This window comes from Penicillium waksmanii (assembly GCF_028829765.1).
Source record: "Penicillium waksmanii strain IBT 27052 chromosome Unknown utg000004l:1.0-5674109.0:1.0-5678898.0, whole genome shotgun sequence".
Classification (NCBI taxonomy): domain Eukaryota; kingdom Fungi; phylum Ascomycota; class Eurotiomycetes; order Eurotiales; family Aspergillaceae; genus Penicillium; species Penicillium waksmanii.
This window is the reverse complement of record NW_026643251.1, coordinates 1,403,162-1,418,935: the sequence shown is the minus strand read 5'-3', so window position 1 is coordinate 1,418,935 and position 15,774 is coordinate 1,403,162. Positions and strand designations below refer to the sequence as shown.

General features: G+C 48.3%; 9 protein-coding genes across 9 annotated transcripts; 4 read left to right on the top strand and 5 right to left on the bottom strand.

The window, feature by feature from the left end:
- Positions 1–176: 176 nt before the first annotated feature.
- Positions 177–4,493, top strand: jhd1 ([Histone H3]-lysine-36 demethylase; the record flags this gene model as incomplete). Its single annotated transcript, XM_057262617.1, is given in 4 exon segments — positions 177–420; positions 440–3,639; positions 3,692–4,174; positions 4,326–4,493. The coding sequence occupies 4 exon segments, from the start codon at positions 177–179 to the stop codon at positions 4,491–4,493; spliced, it is 4,095 nt and encodes a 1,364-aa protein (XP_057124278.1).
- Positions 4,494–6,145: 1,652 nt separating this feature from the next.
- N7481_003397 (uncharacterized protein) lies at positions 6,146–6,427 on the top strand (the record flags this gene model as incomplete). The annotated part of the gene is made up of 1 exon (XM_057262616.1): positions 6,146–6,427. The coding sequence occupies one exon, from the start codon at positions 6,146–6,148 to the stop codon at positions 6,425–6,427; it is 282 nt and encodes a 93-aa protein (XP_057124277.1).
- A 190-nt stretch (positions 6,428–6,617) lies between these two features.
- Positions 6,618–7,016, top strand: N7481_003396 (uncharacterized protein; the record flags this gene model as incomplete). The annotated part of the gene is made up of 1 exon (XM_057262615.1): positions 6,618–7,016. The coding sequence occupies one exon, from the start codon at positions 6,618–6,620 to the stop codon at positions 7,014–7,016; it is 399 nt and encodes a 132-aa protein (XP_057124276.1).
- A 674-nt stretch (positions 7,017–7,690) lies between these two features.
- On the top strand, positions 7,691–8,800 carry N7481_003395 (D-mandelate dehydrogenase-like dehydrogenase; the record flags this gene model as incomplete). The annotated part of the gene is made up of 2 exons (XM_057262614.1): positions 7,691–7,997; positions 8,061–8,800. 2 exons carry the CDS (start codon positions 7,691–7,693, stop codon positions 8,798–8,800), a joined length of 1,047 nt encoding a protein of 348 aa, XP_057124275.1.
- Positions 8,801–8,967: 167 nt separating this feature from the next.
- On the bottom strand, positions 8,968–9,432 carry N7481_003394 (uncharacterized protein; the record flags this gene model as incomplete). The annotated part of the gene is made up of 1 exon (XM_057262613.1): positions 8,968–9,432. One exon carries the CDS (start codon positions 9,430–9,432, stop codon positions 8,968–8,970), a length of 465 nt encoding a protein of 154 aa, XP_057124274.1.
- A 536-nt stretch (positions 9,433–9,968) lies between these two features.
- Positions 9,969–11,622, bottom strand: N7481_003393 (uncharacterized protein; the record flags this gene model as incomplete). The annotated part of the gene is made up of 2 exons (XM_057262612.1): positions 9,969–10,191; positions 10,241–11,622. The coding sequence occupies 2 exons, from the start codon at positions 11,620–11,622 to the stop codon at positions 9,969–9,971; spliced, it is 1,605 nt and encodes a 534-aa protein (XP_057124273.1).
- An 890-nt stretch (positions 11,623–12,512) lies between these two features.
- Positions 12,513–13,062, bottom strand: N7481_003392 (GNAT family N-acetyltransferase; the record flags this gene model as incomplete). Its single annotated transcript, XM_057262611.1, has 2 exons — positions 12,513–12,749; positions 12,811–13,062. The coding sequence occupies 2 exons, from the start codon at positions 13,060–13,062 to the stop codon at positions 12,513–12,515; spliced, it is 489 nt and encodes a 162-aa protein (XP_057124272.1).
- A 709-nt stretch (positions 13,063–13,771) lies between these two features.
- Positions 13,772–15,012, bottom strand: N7481_003391 (uncharacterized protein; the record flags this gene model as incomplete). Its single annotated transcript, XM_057262610.1, has 3 exons — positions 13,772–14,644; positions 14,705–14,882; positions 14,942–15,012. 3 exons carry the CDS (start codon positions 15,010–15,012, stop codon positions 13,772–13,774), a joined length of 1,122 nt encoding a protein of 373 aa, XP_057124271.1.
- A 435-nt stretch (positions 15,013–15,447) lies between these two features.
- Positions 15,448–15,669, bottom strand: N7481_003390 (uncharacterized protein; the record flags this gene model as incomplete). Its single annotated transcript, XM_057262609.1, has 1 exon — positions 15,448–15,669. One exon carries the CDS (start codon positions 15,667–15,669, stop codon positions 15,448–15,450), a length of 222 nt encoding a protein of 73 aa, XP_057124270.1.
- Positions 15,670–15,774: the final 105 nt, after the last annotated feature.

Here is a 15,774-nt window from a genome sequence, read left to right as displayed (position 1 = left end):
GACTTCTCCGTCCACTCCGAACATAACTTGATCTCCTCCTCCTTCCCCGCCGCGCCGTCGATAATCTTGTCGACCAGCGCGCCCCGGTCTGCTTTGCGGTTTCGACTGCGAATGTCCGTTTGCCAGGAATGACTTTCCATTCCTCTGCGACGGCCACTCGCTAGTCCGTGTGGTCCATGATCCCCGCTTTGCACCCACCAGCCGGAAGCGCATTTATTCGCAACCCCGATCCTCCTACTCGTCCGTTTCTACCGCCAATACTCTCCGACTCGGTCCAGGTCAAGATGATGAGCGCGGCCTCCTTCCTGACTCCCCTGGGGGAGCGTCCGCCGCAGTACCGAACTCCGTCCCCCCCGCGACGCGCCGTAGAGCCCATCACACCGTCCACCGCAGAATTTCGTTCATCATGGGCCGAGCGCGGTATCACTCGGGCTACAAGTTTGGATGGTGACCAGCGACCGTCTAATCATACTCGGACCCCTGCGGTGGATGGCTCTTCACATCACCGGTCGGGTCACGGCCGGTCAAACTCAACCATCGACACTCTTGCGACCATCGCCCTCGCAACCAGCCCGACATTCACACCACTTCCCGATCGCCCACCTTCCCCCCCCATCTCGATCGACCGTGCCCTTGTTTCCTCCCGAATCGAACACCTCCGAACGCCCCGCGAAGAGAGCTCGATCTGAGAGAGACCCCTCACCATACCATGGCCGCGGCCAACCAACTCATTCTCATTCCCATTCCCTTTCCGATACCCTTTCTTACTCTCATTCACACTCACAAGCGCCCTCAAATATACAATCCTTGATTCCAGATAGCATGACAACAGATGCCGAGCTTCTTTTAAACCTCGCCCGACCGACCAATTTTCACCCCAGCAGCCACACAAAACGAGTCAGCATCGATGAGTCTCATAACCACTACGGAGGTGACGAGTTAAGGCACAATCGAGTTGGATTTGCAAATGATGGATACCCCGACGGGAAACATGCATTTTTCTCGGAGGACAGTCACCCGCCTTCGCGCATGAGATCTCGTTCGGATGGCTCAGCATTTGCACCCCGTCCTGTGATTCGCGGTGCGCGTCCGACCACCAGCGCAGGGACATTACCTCCAATTGTGTGGGAAGACGAGATTGAGGATATCTCATCGGGAGACGCGTCTCGATATGCTGGGTATGTGGAACACCGGTCCACCGGTATTCCTGAACTTCGCGCCTTGCAAAAACCATTAGACCCGATGCCTAAAGCCGAGGAAGACGAAGCCGAACCAAGCCAGGCAAGCTGTGCTGCATGTCATATGGTTCGAATACCAGTACAGACAGAAGAGCAAGAAGAAGATACCTGGATTGGTTGTGATGGATGCAAGCGATGGTTCCATATCGTCTGCGCTGGCTTCAAAAGCGATCGAGAATTGCGCACCATTGACAAGTTCATATGTCGCTCATGTCGACCAGCCCACGGTCAAACCACTTTCGTCCGCAAGTCCTCGCGTGCTCGTACAGCAATTGACTACGCAGGTCTCAACCAAGGCCTTGTCAAGGCGGCTTCCGACTCTATGGAACACCACTACCTGGAGCCTATCCGACAAGGGAAAATACGCTTCCAGCCGGAGGATTTCCCCCGCATGAAGCCCGAATTGGTCACTGCCGAATACTTCGAGCGTGGAAATGGCTGGAATGAACCCATCGTGATACCTGCCTGCTGGAACACCCATGAACCTGTCCCCGAAGTGGACACAGACTTTGAATCTTTGATCAAAGATGCTTCTACCAAGGAAATGTTTGATGATCTTCTTGAGCATCTTCCCGAACAGGAGGCCGAGGTTGAAGAGAACAATGACTGTGGCCAGGATCAATTGGACATGGTGATCCCCAAAGGCCTTACGGTACGGGCGGTGGCGGAACTCTACGGACCCGAAGAGAGAGTCGAGGTCATTGATGTCAAATCACAACAGGGCGAGGATAAGAGGTGGAATATGCAGAAATGGGCGGATTACTACGAGAGTAACGAACCCAACAAACCCGTCCGGAACGTCATTAGCTTGGAGGTCTCCCAGAGCAGGCTCGGCAGACTCATCAAGCGACCTAAGATCGTTCGGGACTTGGATTTGCAAGATGCCGTCTGGCCCAAGGAGCTGCAAGAAATTGGTGACTTCCCCAAAGTACAATTCTATTGCCTGATGTCTGTGGCCGACTGCTATACCGACTTTCATATCGACTTTGGTGGTTCTTCAGTGTACTATCATATTCTCAAGGGCAAGAAGACCTTTTTCTTCATCCCACCCAAAGACAGGCACCTGAAGAAGTATGAAGAGTGGTGCAACTCCCCTGCGCAGGATTCAATCTTCCTCGGAAGCCAGACAAAGGAGTGTTATCGTGTTGATCTTTCTGAGGGGGACACCATGTTGATTCCATCAGGCTGGATCCATGCCGTATGGACCCCGGAGAACAGCCTGGTAATCGGCGGGAACTTCCTCACCAGGCTGAACTACGGCATGCAAATCAAGGTGCTCAACATTGAGAAGGAGACAAAAGTCCCTAGGAAATTCCGATACCCATTCTTCCAGAAAATCCAGTGGTACACAGCCCTGCGATATTTGGAAGATGACCCTGTCCCCGCGAATGTATTGGATTACTTCGTGCAGGATGAAAACGCTCGATTTCACCGAGAGTACCCCGTGTACTACGAGTTTGGAGAACTTGCCAATCAAGAGGCTTTGGGATCGCCTTACTATAACGCTCGATTCTATTCCCAAGCGGAGCTTGAGGGTTTGCCTGAACTGATTAAGTATCTTCTTCGGACAGCACTTATTGCTAGTGGCTATCTTGTTGAAGGTGTCACGACAGAAGCTCGCAACGCCATCCGTCGTTCCATCCCGAAAGCAATCACAGATCCTGTTGAAATGATTCGGAGGTTCGGAATCTGGGTCGCATGGAAACGTGGCAATGAGACGGCACCGCGATGGACTCGACCGGGTGTTATCGAAAACAACCCCAAGGTTTCCCTTAATGAAAAGAAGCCCGCTGGACGACCGAGTCGCCGATCGGACCGCAATATCGACTACCAGCGTACATATGCGGAGAGGCACCCTATTCAGCGCTTGGAAGACATCATGCCATCCCCCGCGCACCAGGCCGACCCCTTGGTCGAGATTCCGACATCCTTTCCGTCTGTGTATACCCCCGATTGCGCGGCTCCGGACGCCATGACGACTCCAAAGTCGCGATCCTCCGCACCACGAGGCTCCGGTCTAGGGCCAAAGCGGGTAGCTTGCGATGCTTGTCGTAGACGACGCATTCGTTGTCGCCACAAGGATGAGCCGGCTGACATGATTTTGGGCAAACAAATGACAATCAACGGATTTGGATCCACGTCAGGTGTTAGCACACCAAATTCACTGGCCCAAGATGCGGTTTCCGCATTGAACTCATTAGCGGCAATCGCCTCGCAAGCCGGATTCCCGAACAATGGCGTGATTGGCCTTGATGGGTTTGAGGCCGCTGGCAAATTCCAATCCGCAGTCATGGGAACGTCTACTGCAGCAGCGAACAGGCTTCATGATTTGAGTCCTGATGGTGCTAGCGGTGGGAAGAAAGGTCGTAGTAAGGCATGCGACGATTGCCGGAAGAGCAAGGTAAGTTTGACCCAACATCCACTTTCGAATGTATTAGGCTAAAATAAACCAGCGTCGTTGTATACATGACGAATACGGTCGGATAGATCCTATCAAGGCTCAAGAGCGATCTAAACCCCGCAACACCACTTCGGCAAAGCGGCCTCGAACAAACGATGATGACACGGTCCCCGTCCCGAAGAAGACAAAGCAAGAGAGCACATCGCCAATCGTGAATCAGGGACAATTTGACCTCGGTCAGGCTGATAGCAAGGAAGAGGTTTTGCAGGCTGTTCCGGTAACATACGAAAACGAAGCTCTCGACCCCCATGACCATTCGTCGGCTTATCAATTCCCTTCAGCACACATGGAAGAGGATATGCCTGTGAACCAATCATTATACGCATCGCCGCCTGTCTTTCATGCAGAATCTGTCGACATGAAAGATGCCAACTCTGTTTCTGTCTCTTCAAAGCCAACGGCCTCCCTCGTTTCACCACCCACTTCATTAGCAGATGAAATGGATGTAGTCCAAGATGGCGAACCCATGACCTCTGTCGAAGGCGAGGCACCGACGCTACACACGCCCAATTCCAGCTCTCGCCATTCATCTCGCCAACCCCGACTCAATGAGCGCTTCGCTCTAGAGGCCGCAACCACAGCGACAGCTAATTCAACTACCGCTGCCCGCCCACACAAACCAACAGTGCGGACTACTCTTCCTCCCCGGAGAACCACGCCCGGTCCACATCCAGCTAAGAAACCCTCCTCTCGCCCCTCCTCTTCTCACGCCAAAAAGAGCTCTCCAATGGTCGAGAAGCGCTTCGAACGTCACGCAACGACCTCCATGTCTCCTCACCAATCAAAGCATATAAACCACCACTTGGAAGAGGAGGGTCCCGATGCAGAAAGCTTGCGCCTTATTCGGGAACTTCAAGCGGAGGATTATGGATTGCGAAGACGTCGCGGCTAGGCTAGACGCTTTGCTGGAATGATCCGCCCACGGGGAAGTACACTGGCCCGAAGACCGGCTGAACCCCGCGAGCGATGTGTTGCTTGCTCATGACCGAAACGTTGGAGACTTTTCCTCCCTTTCTTTTCCCTATTTTCATCCCTTTTCCTTTTTCCTTTTCCCTTTTTCACGCTCATTCTTTTCACCAACAAATGCAATGGCAATGGTTTCATTCGGGGATATCATTTCAGGAGCGGGGTCCGGAGACTCGGAGTTTGTTTTATCTTGTTCATTTTTTTTCCTTCCCTGATTATCTCTGTTCTAAATGGCGTTTGCTTTTTTGTTTTTTTTTTTTTTTACCCGAATCTGGCGGGTTGTGTGGAGTTAGTGTTACTTTACTTACTTACCCCTTTGGTTTCTATCTTGTTTGCATGAGGTGTCAATGTCATTCATTGTGGCTTTTTTTAAACCTCGTCTTGTTTTGTCTGGTCTCGCCTTGCTGGTCTCCGTGATATTGATTTTTTCTTTTGTCTCTTATAATCCATTTTCCAATTGTGTGGACGGGTTTTCCCACTTCTTTATTCCTTCTTCTATCTCGTCGATTACGTTTCCTTAGGTTGCTTCTTTCCTTTCTTGTTCTCCACCTCTCTCATCGGATGTTCTTCTGCCCTATCATGATCGGACTTGGACTCGTTACTGATTTCAAGACCGAACTTCTTCTCGGTATTGCGCTGGGCGCAAGGCGTTTTCTCCTTCTACTTTTTCCTTTTCGTTTTTCCTTTTCAATTTCTCTTTCTGTTCTGTTTGCACGCAAGATGTATCGTGTACTATCTTCTTTGTCTTATTTCACCAATGGCAAGATATTTACGTCGAAGCTTCTAGTTAGAATCGGAGCAATAGTTCTAAGGCTGTGTAGGTAGTCGCTCGGCTCAACTACTTCGTCCACCTCCGAGTCTCCAGGACGTATACCGAACCATGTGGTATATTATCTAGATGGAGCCTATAGAGCGGTTTGAATAAGAACTTCTTTTTAGAAAAAGGGTCCTTGAATAATCTTGAAGGCTGATCAAAATCAAAAATATCATAAACGAATCCAGGTTTCCAAGACTGTGTTCAATCCTCGAGGCCCCCGAATGAGTACAGACTACTAGTACTAGTACTACTACTCTTAGTTACTAGTAGTAGTTAGTACTAGTAACTAGTAGTTAGTAGTAGCAGTAAGCATTAGGTCAAAAAGTATAGATACTGCGCCTGAATATCTAACAGGTATCACAACTGTGTACTATTCATGCCTAGGTGTTTTGGAGAGACAGTGATTTACTAGTAGCTGCCCACACCCCACCTAGCAGAAACCTCGCAAAGTTTTGGGCTAGGGAGTTCAAGTTTATTTTTGGACTTCTCAGAAATTGGGGCCACTAGCAAGGCAGTTGGGGGATGCTCCCACGGCTGTGTTTTGGGGTCCGTTAGCAAGGCAGTATCTCAGCCGCGTGCCCGGGCAGCGAATTTTCTTCCTCTGGAAACTATCCCTCTATCTTTTTGTCTCCCATCTTCTGCTGTAAGATCAAGATTTCGGTAATGGCATCAATACATCACCTTCCCAGCGAAAAGACGAAGTCAGACTTGGAGGGTTTGAATGTCAGCGTCCCACCAACCGATGCCACCGCGAAGATTCTCGAGCCGCTATTCTTTCTCCTAGCAGCCCGTCGAGGTCTGCGAGCAGACCCTACTTTCGAGTCTCTGAATGTTCCAGATGACAGGATCATCACCTCTACCGGCAAATCTGGCCTGGATATATTGAACACAGCCTCATCTTTCGATCGCAGCATCGCAGCACTCGCGTGGCTCGCCGAAGGGTAAACAAACCTTGAAATTTGACGACGCTCCAATTCTGAGAATACCGCTGACAAACAACTTGAATAGCTGGTTTATAGTATTATTTGGGATCTCTAATATTGCCATAGATCATTCCCGTTCCATGATGCTTGAAATCCTAGGCAGGCGTGATACCCGTACTACCTATCTTCAACGTTTGATATCTGGCGCCACGATGTTAGCCGTGATTTGGCTGCTTGGATTTGCAGCAAAGAAATATACTAGAAAACGCCTGGCTGAATCTACATCTCCCCAGTTTGACCCGACTTCTTATCAGTATCGCTTCGTGCGGGTAATGGACCAGCGTGGACTGCATTATCGCGGGGTCGTGACCAACTCTTTCGAACAAATGGAGAAGATCTGGAAAAAGACACCGGACGTGAAGGAAAGGTTTCGTATCGAGGGCTTGGAGGATCCTGAGAGCTCGTGGGTCTATGATATAAGCGTGAGATTCTTGAAGAATGGGAGTATTAGTGTGGGATTCGCATCGAGCGAAGAGGATATGGGCGAAAAGAAGAATCCGGGTGTTGTTCTCGTGCAAAATGCTGAGCTTGGAGGGAAAGGTCAAGCATGATTATTTACAGCACTGCGTTTGCTCGGCCTTGTCTCCCGATATCGAAAATCACCGGAGAGGAAAAGCTCAGGCGTTGAAGCGAATGGACAGTATGAATTGGCAACTTATGATAAGCCTGCTACAATTATACCATTTCAAATGGCAGATCAATGTATACAGACATTATTCAGAAGCTCTAACTCATTCAGAACCACATCTTATCGAATGGGAAACATACTTCCGAAGCAGTAACTGGGGTAGCCGAAACCCCGTGCGGAGATCGTGCAGAGAAACAAGTAATGCAGCCCATGGCTGATCTGCGTTCTCACTGGCAGTTAGTATTCTAAGTTCTCCATGGGGTGAGTGAGCGATCCACTCGGCTCCTAATTAAAAGAAATATGGGACGATCTTCCCTTTTTCGTGGGGTTATTCCATCTTTCGGATTTCAATAGCCGAGCGCATTCAATAGCCGTCCGCGTACTAGGACAGAGGCCGCTAAACTGCAATAACCGTATAACCTGAGTTAGGCCGTCTTTAAATATTTAAATTTAATGCATGAATAGGTGGTATAGAAAGTCTTGTATTTCACTTTTTACCCATCGAGAGAATATATTGCCGCCGTCACATTTTCATTGCACATTGCGCATCTCCAAACATTTACCACCCGTAGAAAGCTCTACGAGAAACAAGTCACAATGGGAAAGCCAGTCGTCCTCCAGCTCGGTGACGACATCCGCTGGAATCATGAACTGCACACCAAATTCCAAGAGCACTTCGAGGTTCGCCGGTCATACAGCATGTCGCGACCTGAGTTCATCCAAGCTTTGAAGGATAAGAAGTTTGGCGATTTCTTTGCGATCTATCGACCATTCTGGAATACTGGCGGCGAAATGGGTAACTGGAACGATGAACTGATTTCATTGCTGCCGGATTCCTGCAAAGTATATGCTAGCGCGGGCGCTGGTTTCGACTGGGTCGACACTGCTGCCCTGGCTAAGAAAGGTAAGCTTCGATGGACTCCCTTGTTCTAACAAGACGGTACTAACATGATTATGTTTTGTTCAGGCGTCGTCTACTGCAATGCCGCCGCCGCTTGCACCGAGTCTGTTGCCGATGCTGCTCTCTGGCTGATCATCTCCACTTTTCGCCTCTTTTCGTGGTCTGCGATGGCAGCTCGGTCACTCGATCCTAACCAATTCGCAGACGCAAACCGCAACCTTGCTCCCGTTTCCTTGAACCCCAAAGGCCACACGCTCGGTATTATCGGATTCGGTCAGATTGGTCGTCTCACCGCGGAAAAGGCATACCTGGCTCTGAACATGAAGATTCTGTATCATGATATTGTCCAGATGCCCCGCCAGCTCGAGGAGGTTTCTCAGGCCACCTACCACAAGAGCATAGATACACTATTGGCCGAGTCGGACTGCGTATTGGTGGCTACTCCATTCAGTGGAGAGGCGCTTCTCAACGCATCACTGATGTCGAAGATGAAGACAGGCGCCAGGCTTGTGAATATCGCCCGCGGAAAACTGCTGGATGAGGCTGCTTTGCTAGATGCTCTGAAGAAGGGCCAATTGTCTTCTGCTGGACTGGATGTACACTACGACGAACCGAATGTGAACAAGGAGCTTGGAAAGATGAGAAACGTCGAAATCCTGTCGCACAATGCTGGCGCTTCCCTGGATTCTCATATCGGATTCGAGCGACTGGGAATGGAGAATATCATCTCGTTTCTCCAGAATGGCAAGGCAATCACCCCTGTCAACCAGCACCTTGTGGCAAAAGCATCTTCTTCAAAGCTTTAGATTGATAGTGCTGAGATCGCTACAAAAGACTGCATCCTGTATATAATTATGAGTGACGATATGAAATTATCAAATTGTTCGTTATGTCAACTTGAAGGAAACTATTTTTCTGCGTCATAAAATGTAAACCGAGAAAGCCTCCGTCGAAACTCGCTATAAATAGGGCACTAGTGAGAATGCGACGCATATTGCGAATGCTCGTTATCCTCTACCGCGAATTCCCACCCTCCATATAAACCATTTGTGAACTTTTCCTCAGTCTGGCGAAATCCATAGACGTTGGTCCACTCCCACTCCGGTTGTCCATTTTGCGGATCAATATGGTAGGTCAACCAGCATATGGCACTTGAATTGGACACAGGCTGAATTTTATGATGGACTATTTGAATAACAGTTCCGGGTTGACCGTTTGATCTCCATTCGGAATATATGGACTCGAAATCGCTGGCAACAACCGACTGGTTAGGCGAGAGGTTTATTTCTCCAAGCGAGTAGGAAGTATAATTAGGCATAAAAAAGGTTGAGACATGGCTTGCTAGTTTTGGGAGTGGATAAGAATAATTGCCCCCAAGCGCGATGGCAGCACTGTAGGCTTTAACAGCAGACTCAGCCGCAGAGCGAATGTTCACCATGGTTTGGAGTGGATTGTAATGCCCGTCTTTTTCATTTCTGCAAGGATATTTGCGGTCATTTATACAATTTCACACCGCAAATGAGGCTACGATGGTGGCAGTGTTAATGATACGAACGCATTGCCGTCAGGCGTCCTCCGAAAGCGCATATCCGGCGCTGCTGGCCAACGCTTATCTTAACGCGCTTGGACGCCTGAAGCAGGATCAACATGATCGGCATTTCCATGATTAATGCCTTATGTTGCTTTGCTAATTATTTTGCCCGTTGTCTTCTCCAGGACTGTTTCAACCAGACGATGCCAGTGGGTTCTATATTTATCTTGTCTGTACCTATGCTTTTCCGCCGCGGCGAGGACCCAGAGCGCCGCAAGTCAACCGGAGCCTCCGACTATTATTACTAGTAGTAGAATAATCGGAGTTCATCAAATCTTGGAACCTTGGAAGGGGCCCGGGTCGCCTTGCTGATAGTGAATTTAAATAGCTTCAGAATTCATATTTATGCAAGGAAGAAGGAAAGAGCTGATAATCATAAAGAATCAAACATCGTTTGCAAAAATTTCGCCCAACTTGACCAGATCTGACCATCTCTCATCCTTTTCGACATCGATCATACAGCTTGGTGTTGCCACCCTCACCTCATCGATCGAGCTCGTGCCGTAATCGTATTCTTGGTCATCATTCACAAATGCGACAAATGCCTCAATCCAGTCTTCCATCAGTTTTCTTTCTTGGGAAGTGGGGCCGTGCATGATCGAGAAGCTAATGAAGAGTTAGCTGAGAAAGAGAACCCAGGTTATTTGAAACTCACTTCCAAAATGGTTTATCCATGGCATGCGCTACGCCAAATGATAAAGGTGACACTTTATCTGTAATGAACGAAAGTCGGTACGCAATGCGATACCGCCAAATGTGACGCAAAGGCACGCCATGACTGCTAAGGCAATTCACCAACCAGCGTGAGGGAGCACGAACTTGACCGTCTGCAATTATATTTCCGAAAAGCGTATTCCATTCCATTTGATCCTCGGTGGTGGGAAGCTTATATGACTTCAATACGCGATCTGTTGTCTCCGGTGCGTAATAGTTCGAAACTTGCAGCCGAAGTGACTCGAGATTAGGCTTAGGGTTGTTATATGTCGCGTAGAGAGTCTCCTCGTTGAGAACTTCTCCAATGAATATCCGTAGATTCCGCTTCTTGAATTCTTCGGCAAATGCACCGCTGTGATTGTAGTCGGTGAAACCGTTGAAGATAAACAGCTCATCTGTCACGGGGCGGAATGTGTGGTTTTTTAGATTCCCCAGTGCGGCAATGAGATCTTGGTGGCTCACTTCACGTAGTCTGTCTAATTTCTCCGGTCCGGAAAGGTTGGCAGGCACGCTAAAGTACTCGCACAACTCGTCAAATTGAGGATTCACATCTGACAGCGCCTTGGGTTGTGCCGGAATCGCATTTGAAATCATGTAGAAACGGTGGAATAATTGTGTTTCGCGTCGGAAGTCATAGAGAACTTGTGCTTGGACGCCGTAAGATCCAGCACTGCGACCACCCAGTGTGATGTTATTGATGTCACCGTTGAAAGCCGCGATATTTTCGTACACCCAGTCCATGGCCAAGCGTTGATCCCAGAGACCGAAATTACCAGCGCTATCACCATCACTTTCGTCAAGCAGAGCCTGACCAGCAAGGAAACCGAACACGTTGAGCCTGTAGCCGATACCGACCACGATAGCGTTGAGCTTTCCAGTGGAGATCATCTCGGTGGGATTCATTCCAACTTCTTGAAGAGGGTCGCCTAACTGGAACCAGCCACCGTGAAGCCAAAGAACAACCGGCCATTTCTTTTTTGGATTCTCTGTAGGGTCCTCAACAGGGGTCCAGATATTCAGCAGCAAACAATCCTCGCTATAAGATTCCGGGCCCACGTCCTTCTCGGCTCCAGACTCAAATTTCGCTTGAGGGCAAACCGGACGGAAAAATGAGGCATCGAAAGGACTTCCCGATTCACTATAACTGTGCCCCGCGGGCAAAGGGCGAGGTTTTCTCCAGCGATGGGCACCTACTGGTGGCAGAGCGTAGGGTACGCCAGCGTATCGGCGGGCTTTGTTGTCATATTGAATTCCTCGAAGCCTGCCTTTGGGACCCAGATCGATTTCATGAGGAGTTTCGAGGTAGGAGAGTTGATTGCCCATGGCGTGTGCCGACCTTTGAGTAGATAGATGGAAGTGGGGAGAGGGGAAGATGGTGTCACCTCAACGCGTTTATACATCCGAGTCTTGCTACGGAGTAGAGGGGCCACTTTTATCTAACTTTACCCCTCAGCGTTCGCCCCGCTGCTCCGAAAATCTTAGATACCGGAGACCAGATATAGTTCCGGACTCACCGTTTGGAGAAAGCTCGTATGCAGCAATTGATCATCCGGGGCTTGAAATTCGCTTTGCCTTGGCCAGAAAGCTCATTGCTAGGTGACTCTACTCATGGCGGCGAAAGGGCAATGAGAAGGATTAGCAATCACCTCCGCCGTGAATTATCAAATCTTCAGCGCAAGAAAGGGCGGTCGGAAAGGAGTATACCCATAATTCATACAAGGTGCAATCTATTTTCATAAGAAAAACGGAGTTCTAATGAAAATCAATAGCGATTACGCTCTTCTCTTGGCTTGTTGAAGCACTTGGGGCAATTGCAGCATTAACGACTATCGTACACGCGTCAGCCACGTCGATGATTGTTGTTGATTGTAAGGAAACAGTAGAAGATGATTGTTCATTTTTGGAATCTTCGCACCCTGGGTGATCTTTGTTCTGGAAAGCAGGCCTCTCCGTGTAGGCTCTGGGACAGAAGAGGGGGATGTCGACTGTTGGTGGTCGTTGCGTTTGTGAGGCGTCACATGTGGCCTATCAAAGACTACGATGCGTAGTCACATTCAATAGGCTTATCGACTCTTCAAGTTGACCATTTAGCTAAAGCTAGACTGTTTGCTGAGGTGAATTTTAATAAAAGAAGTTTTGCTTCTATATACATGTAACACCTGAAACAAAAAGGCGAGGAATGTTCCTTGTTTTGAACAACCGCCGAAGGAAGCTCAAAGACCCATGCGATACTGAACAAACGAGGTATCTGCCATCGTATCATAGAGACGACGAGCGGTAACATTATCATGCTTCGTCAGCCACTGGAGTCGAAGGCACCCCATCTCTTTCGAGGCATCTGCCACGGCCTGAATCATCTTGCGACCCTGGCCCTTTCCTCTGACTGCTGGGTCCACAAAGAGATCTACCCATGAGTGCCATTTTGCGTTAGTGGATGCTAAGCGTGACAGCTTCATCAAAATGAAAAGGCACCGTAAGACATACCATTCAATAGCATTATGTTCTTTTCACTCCACGGAGTTTGCTGGGGAAAAAGTGCGCAATTGCAATCATTTTTCCATCCCCGGATTCGCCTTGCTGCTGTCTCATCACCAAGGCGAACAGGTCAGAGTTGGTGTCAAGGATTCGTTCAAAGGTTTTCCGGTATTGATCCTCAGGGATTGTAGTTTCATAGAAATCGATATAACCCCGAAAAAGGGTAGCCCACTCGTCAAAGTCATTGCTATTGAGTTTGGTGATTTTGTATTCCTCTGACGATGCCATTGTAGAAAATCCAAACTTCGGTAGATGACCTTTTTGATGAAATTGAAACAGGTTGGCTCTGTTTCTGGAGTGAGATGGAAGAATGTAAGATGTCATGCAAGGTCTACTAGTACTAGTAGTAGCTGCCAGATAACTAACTAACTAATGGAAGCGAGTGGCTGTGACTAATCCTCGGAGCGGCATTCGGAGGTAGTGACGAATGAGACAACGGAGCGGATATATCAGAGAAATAGTCCGTGAACTGGGGCTTCAATGAATAAATGTACTTGAGAATCTCAAAAGTTGAAAAGTTATGTGTGACTCATCTCGCACATCGCGCAAACTTTCCTTATTGGGGCTTCGGGCATTGGAATTCAGAGATTCAGACGTCGATTAAATGCACCCGGAGTTCAAGATAAAAAACATTATACAAATAAATATTAGCAAGAGACTAGCTTTTGCAAAAATATACTCCGCTTCGGGGTTTTCCACGGCGGATTGGGTACTATTGGAGGAATGTACTGAATTTGGCTGTGTTTCTCTCCCTGGGAAAATATGCCGCAACCAGGAGTTGTGATGCAAGTTTATACGAGACATGAATGCTTAACAGATAGTCAACTATTTATTTGCATGTAGATCTATCTACTCTTCAACAATTTTTCCTCTGATCAAAAGCTTCATATCTAATGTTATTGCCCACCGGGTCCATCATGACGGAAGTAGTCCGCAACTAGAGCGTGTACTTGAAAAGGGGACTTCTTTCAGCCATTTTTTGAAGGTCTCCTTCACTATACCTTTGACGAATCTCCTCCTCGGTGAGATGCGCATTTCTTTTGTTCGATCTCCAAAGCAATCCTTCTAAGACAAGACATGCCACGATTCCTGCCGCCGCAAATGCTAAGGATGTGCCGTAGCCCGTTGGATATCGGGGCTTCTCATCTGCACGATAAATGAAGCTGCCAATAATTCCGCCCACGTTTCCCATACATATGAGATATCCGATAGCCACGGCTCGCTTGTGCGGATCGGGGTTGTTGGAAACATTCCAAGTATTGACACCCGGGAGAATAGGGTACATCCCAAAGCAAGCGAGACACACTCCAAAGTAGCAGAGAGCTATGTTGTTCTCGATTGCGGCCGCCTTCGAAAATAATATGGCAAATGCGATGACGATAGATAGCTGAGGAACAAGAATAAACGGCATTCTCCATTTATAGCGGTCGGCAAATACCGAAAACCCGTAAGAAGAAAAGGCTCCAACAGCGTAAGGTGGGATGGTCAGCAGCTGGGCCTTGGCAGAATCATATCCCATTGAGGTGATAATTTCAGGCATGGTGAATTTGAGAGCATAGTTAGGAACAGCATTTGACCAGGCGCCGAAGATGAGAAGATAGATCTTCCAATCCGTAACAACACTGATCAAGGCTCTCATGTCAAATGATTTATGGTTCTCACCCTGATTCAGATTCGCAATTTGACGAAGTTCCAAAAAGCGAATCTCATCCGTGCTGAGCCATTTAGGAGACAGGGCTGGGGAGTCTATGAGCAGGAGATAGCAAAGAACTGCCATGGCAATGGTTATGAGCCCTTCAATGATAAATATCTATATTTTGAAAGTTAGCGATTATTCCCAAGCGGTCTAAACTTTGCTGGGGAGACTGACCCAACGCCAGCCTTCGTAGCCGCCAACGCCATCCATCTTGGCAATTCCGAAAGCAAGAAGACCAGAGAATGCTCCACCCGAGGCAGCAGAGGTATAAAGAATGGCAATTCGACTTTGTGTCTCATCCGGGAGATACCATTTTGATATCACGAGCACAGCGCCAGGAAGAAAGCCAGCCCTATGGAGAATGTTGGGTTAGAGTTCTGCATTACTATATTGTCTAAGGGTAAAGCTCACTCGAAAAGTCCCAAAAGGAGCCGAATCACGACAAGATCAGCAAAGCTCTTAACGAACCCAGTGCATGTCATTATGATTCCCCAAAGAAATATAAGTGCCCCTAAATATCGCGATGGCCTGCGTAGTTGATTCAATATCATGTTGCTTGGAACCTCTTCGAAGCTGTTAGCTCTACCATTTAAGACTGGATTTTCAATAACTCACCGGCTAGAACATATGGGATGAAGAATACTGAAAGTGCAATATTGTATTGGTTTCCGTTCATTCGTAGGCTGGGAAGGAGGCCTTCGATTTTGGCATTTCCTGATCTTGATTAGTCCCACTACGAGATCAATGTCTAGACTCACACTCACCAATATTCGTTTTATCTATGTAAGCCATCAGGTAAAGAAGAACAAACATAGGGACAAGTCGCAACTAATGAAAGTGTTAGTCAAGAAAAGCGGAATGACGTCCATCGTATTGGAAGGTTTTGAGTCACGCACATCAATCTGAGAAACATAAAATTAGCGAATTCGTTCAGTCGCGGGCAATTGATGGCCATCATTTGTGGGAATTACCTTCTTCAATACCTTGAGCTTTGCTTCGTGCGTGAAATTGTTCAGAAATTCTCGGTCCTCGGGAGAGATCGCAGAATGCGGTTGGTCCTCAAGATGCATCACGGCAGCGTCTTTCTCATGCATTTCTTCGGATGCCCGGCGAGTGCTAAGCTGTCGCAGAGAAACCATGATGGCAGACACAAATACTCCTCCTTCATTTGTAGGTGGGATGCTGAGTGATATATACGAGTGGGACAAGAGGCGCGGCATTAAAGCAGTCCTAGGAGATGAACC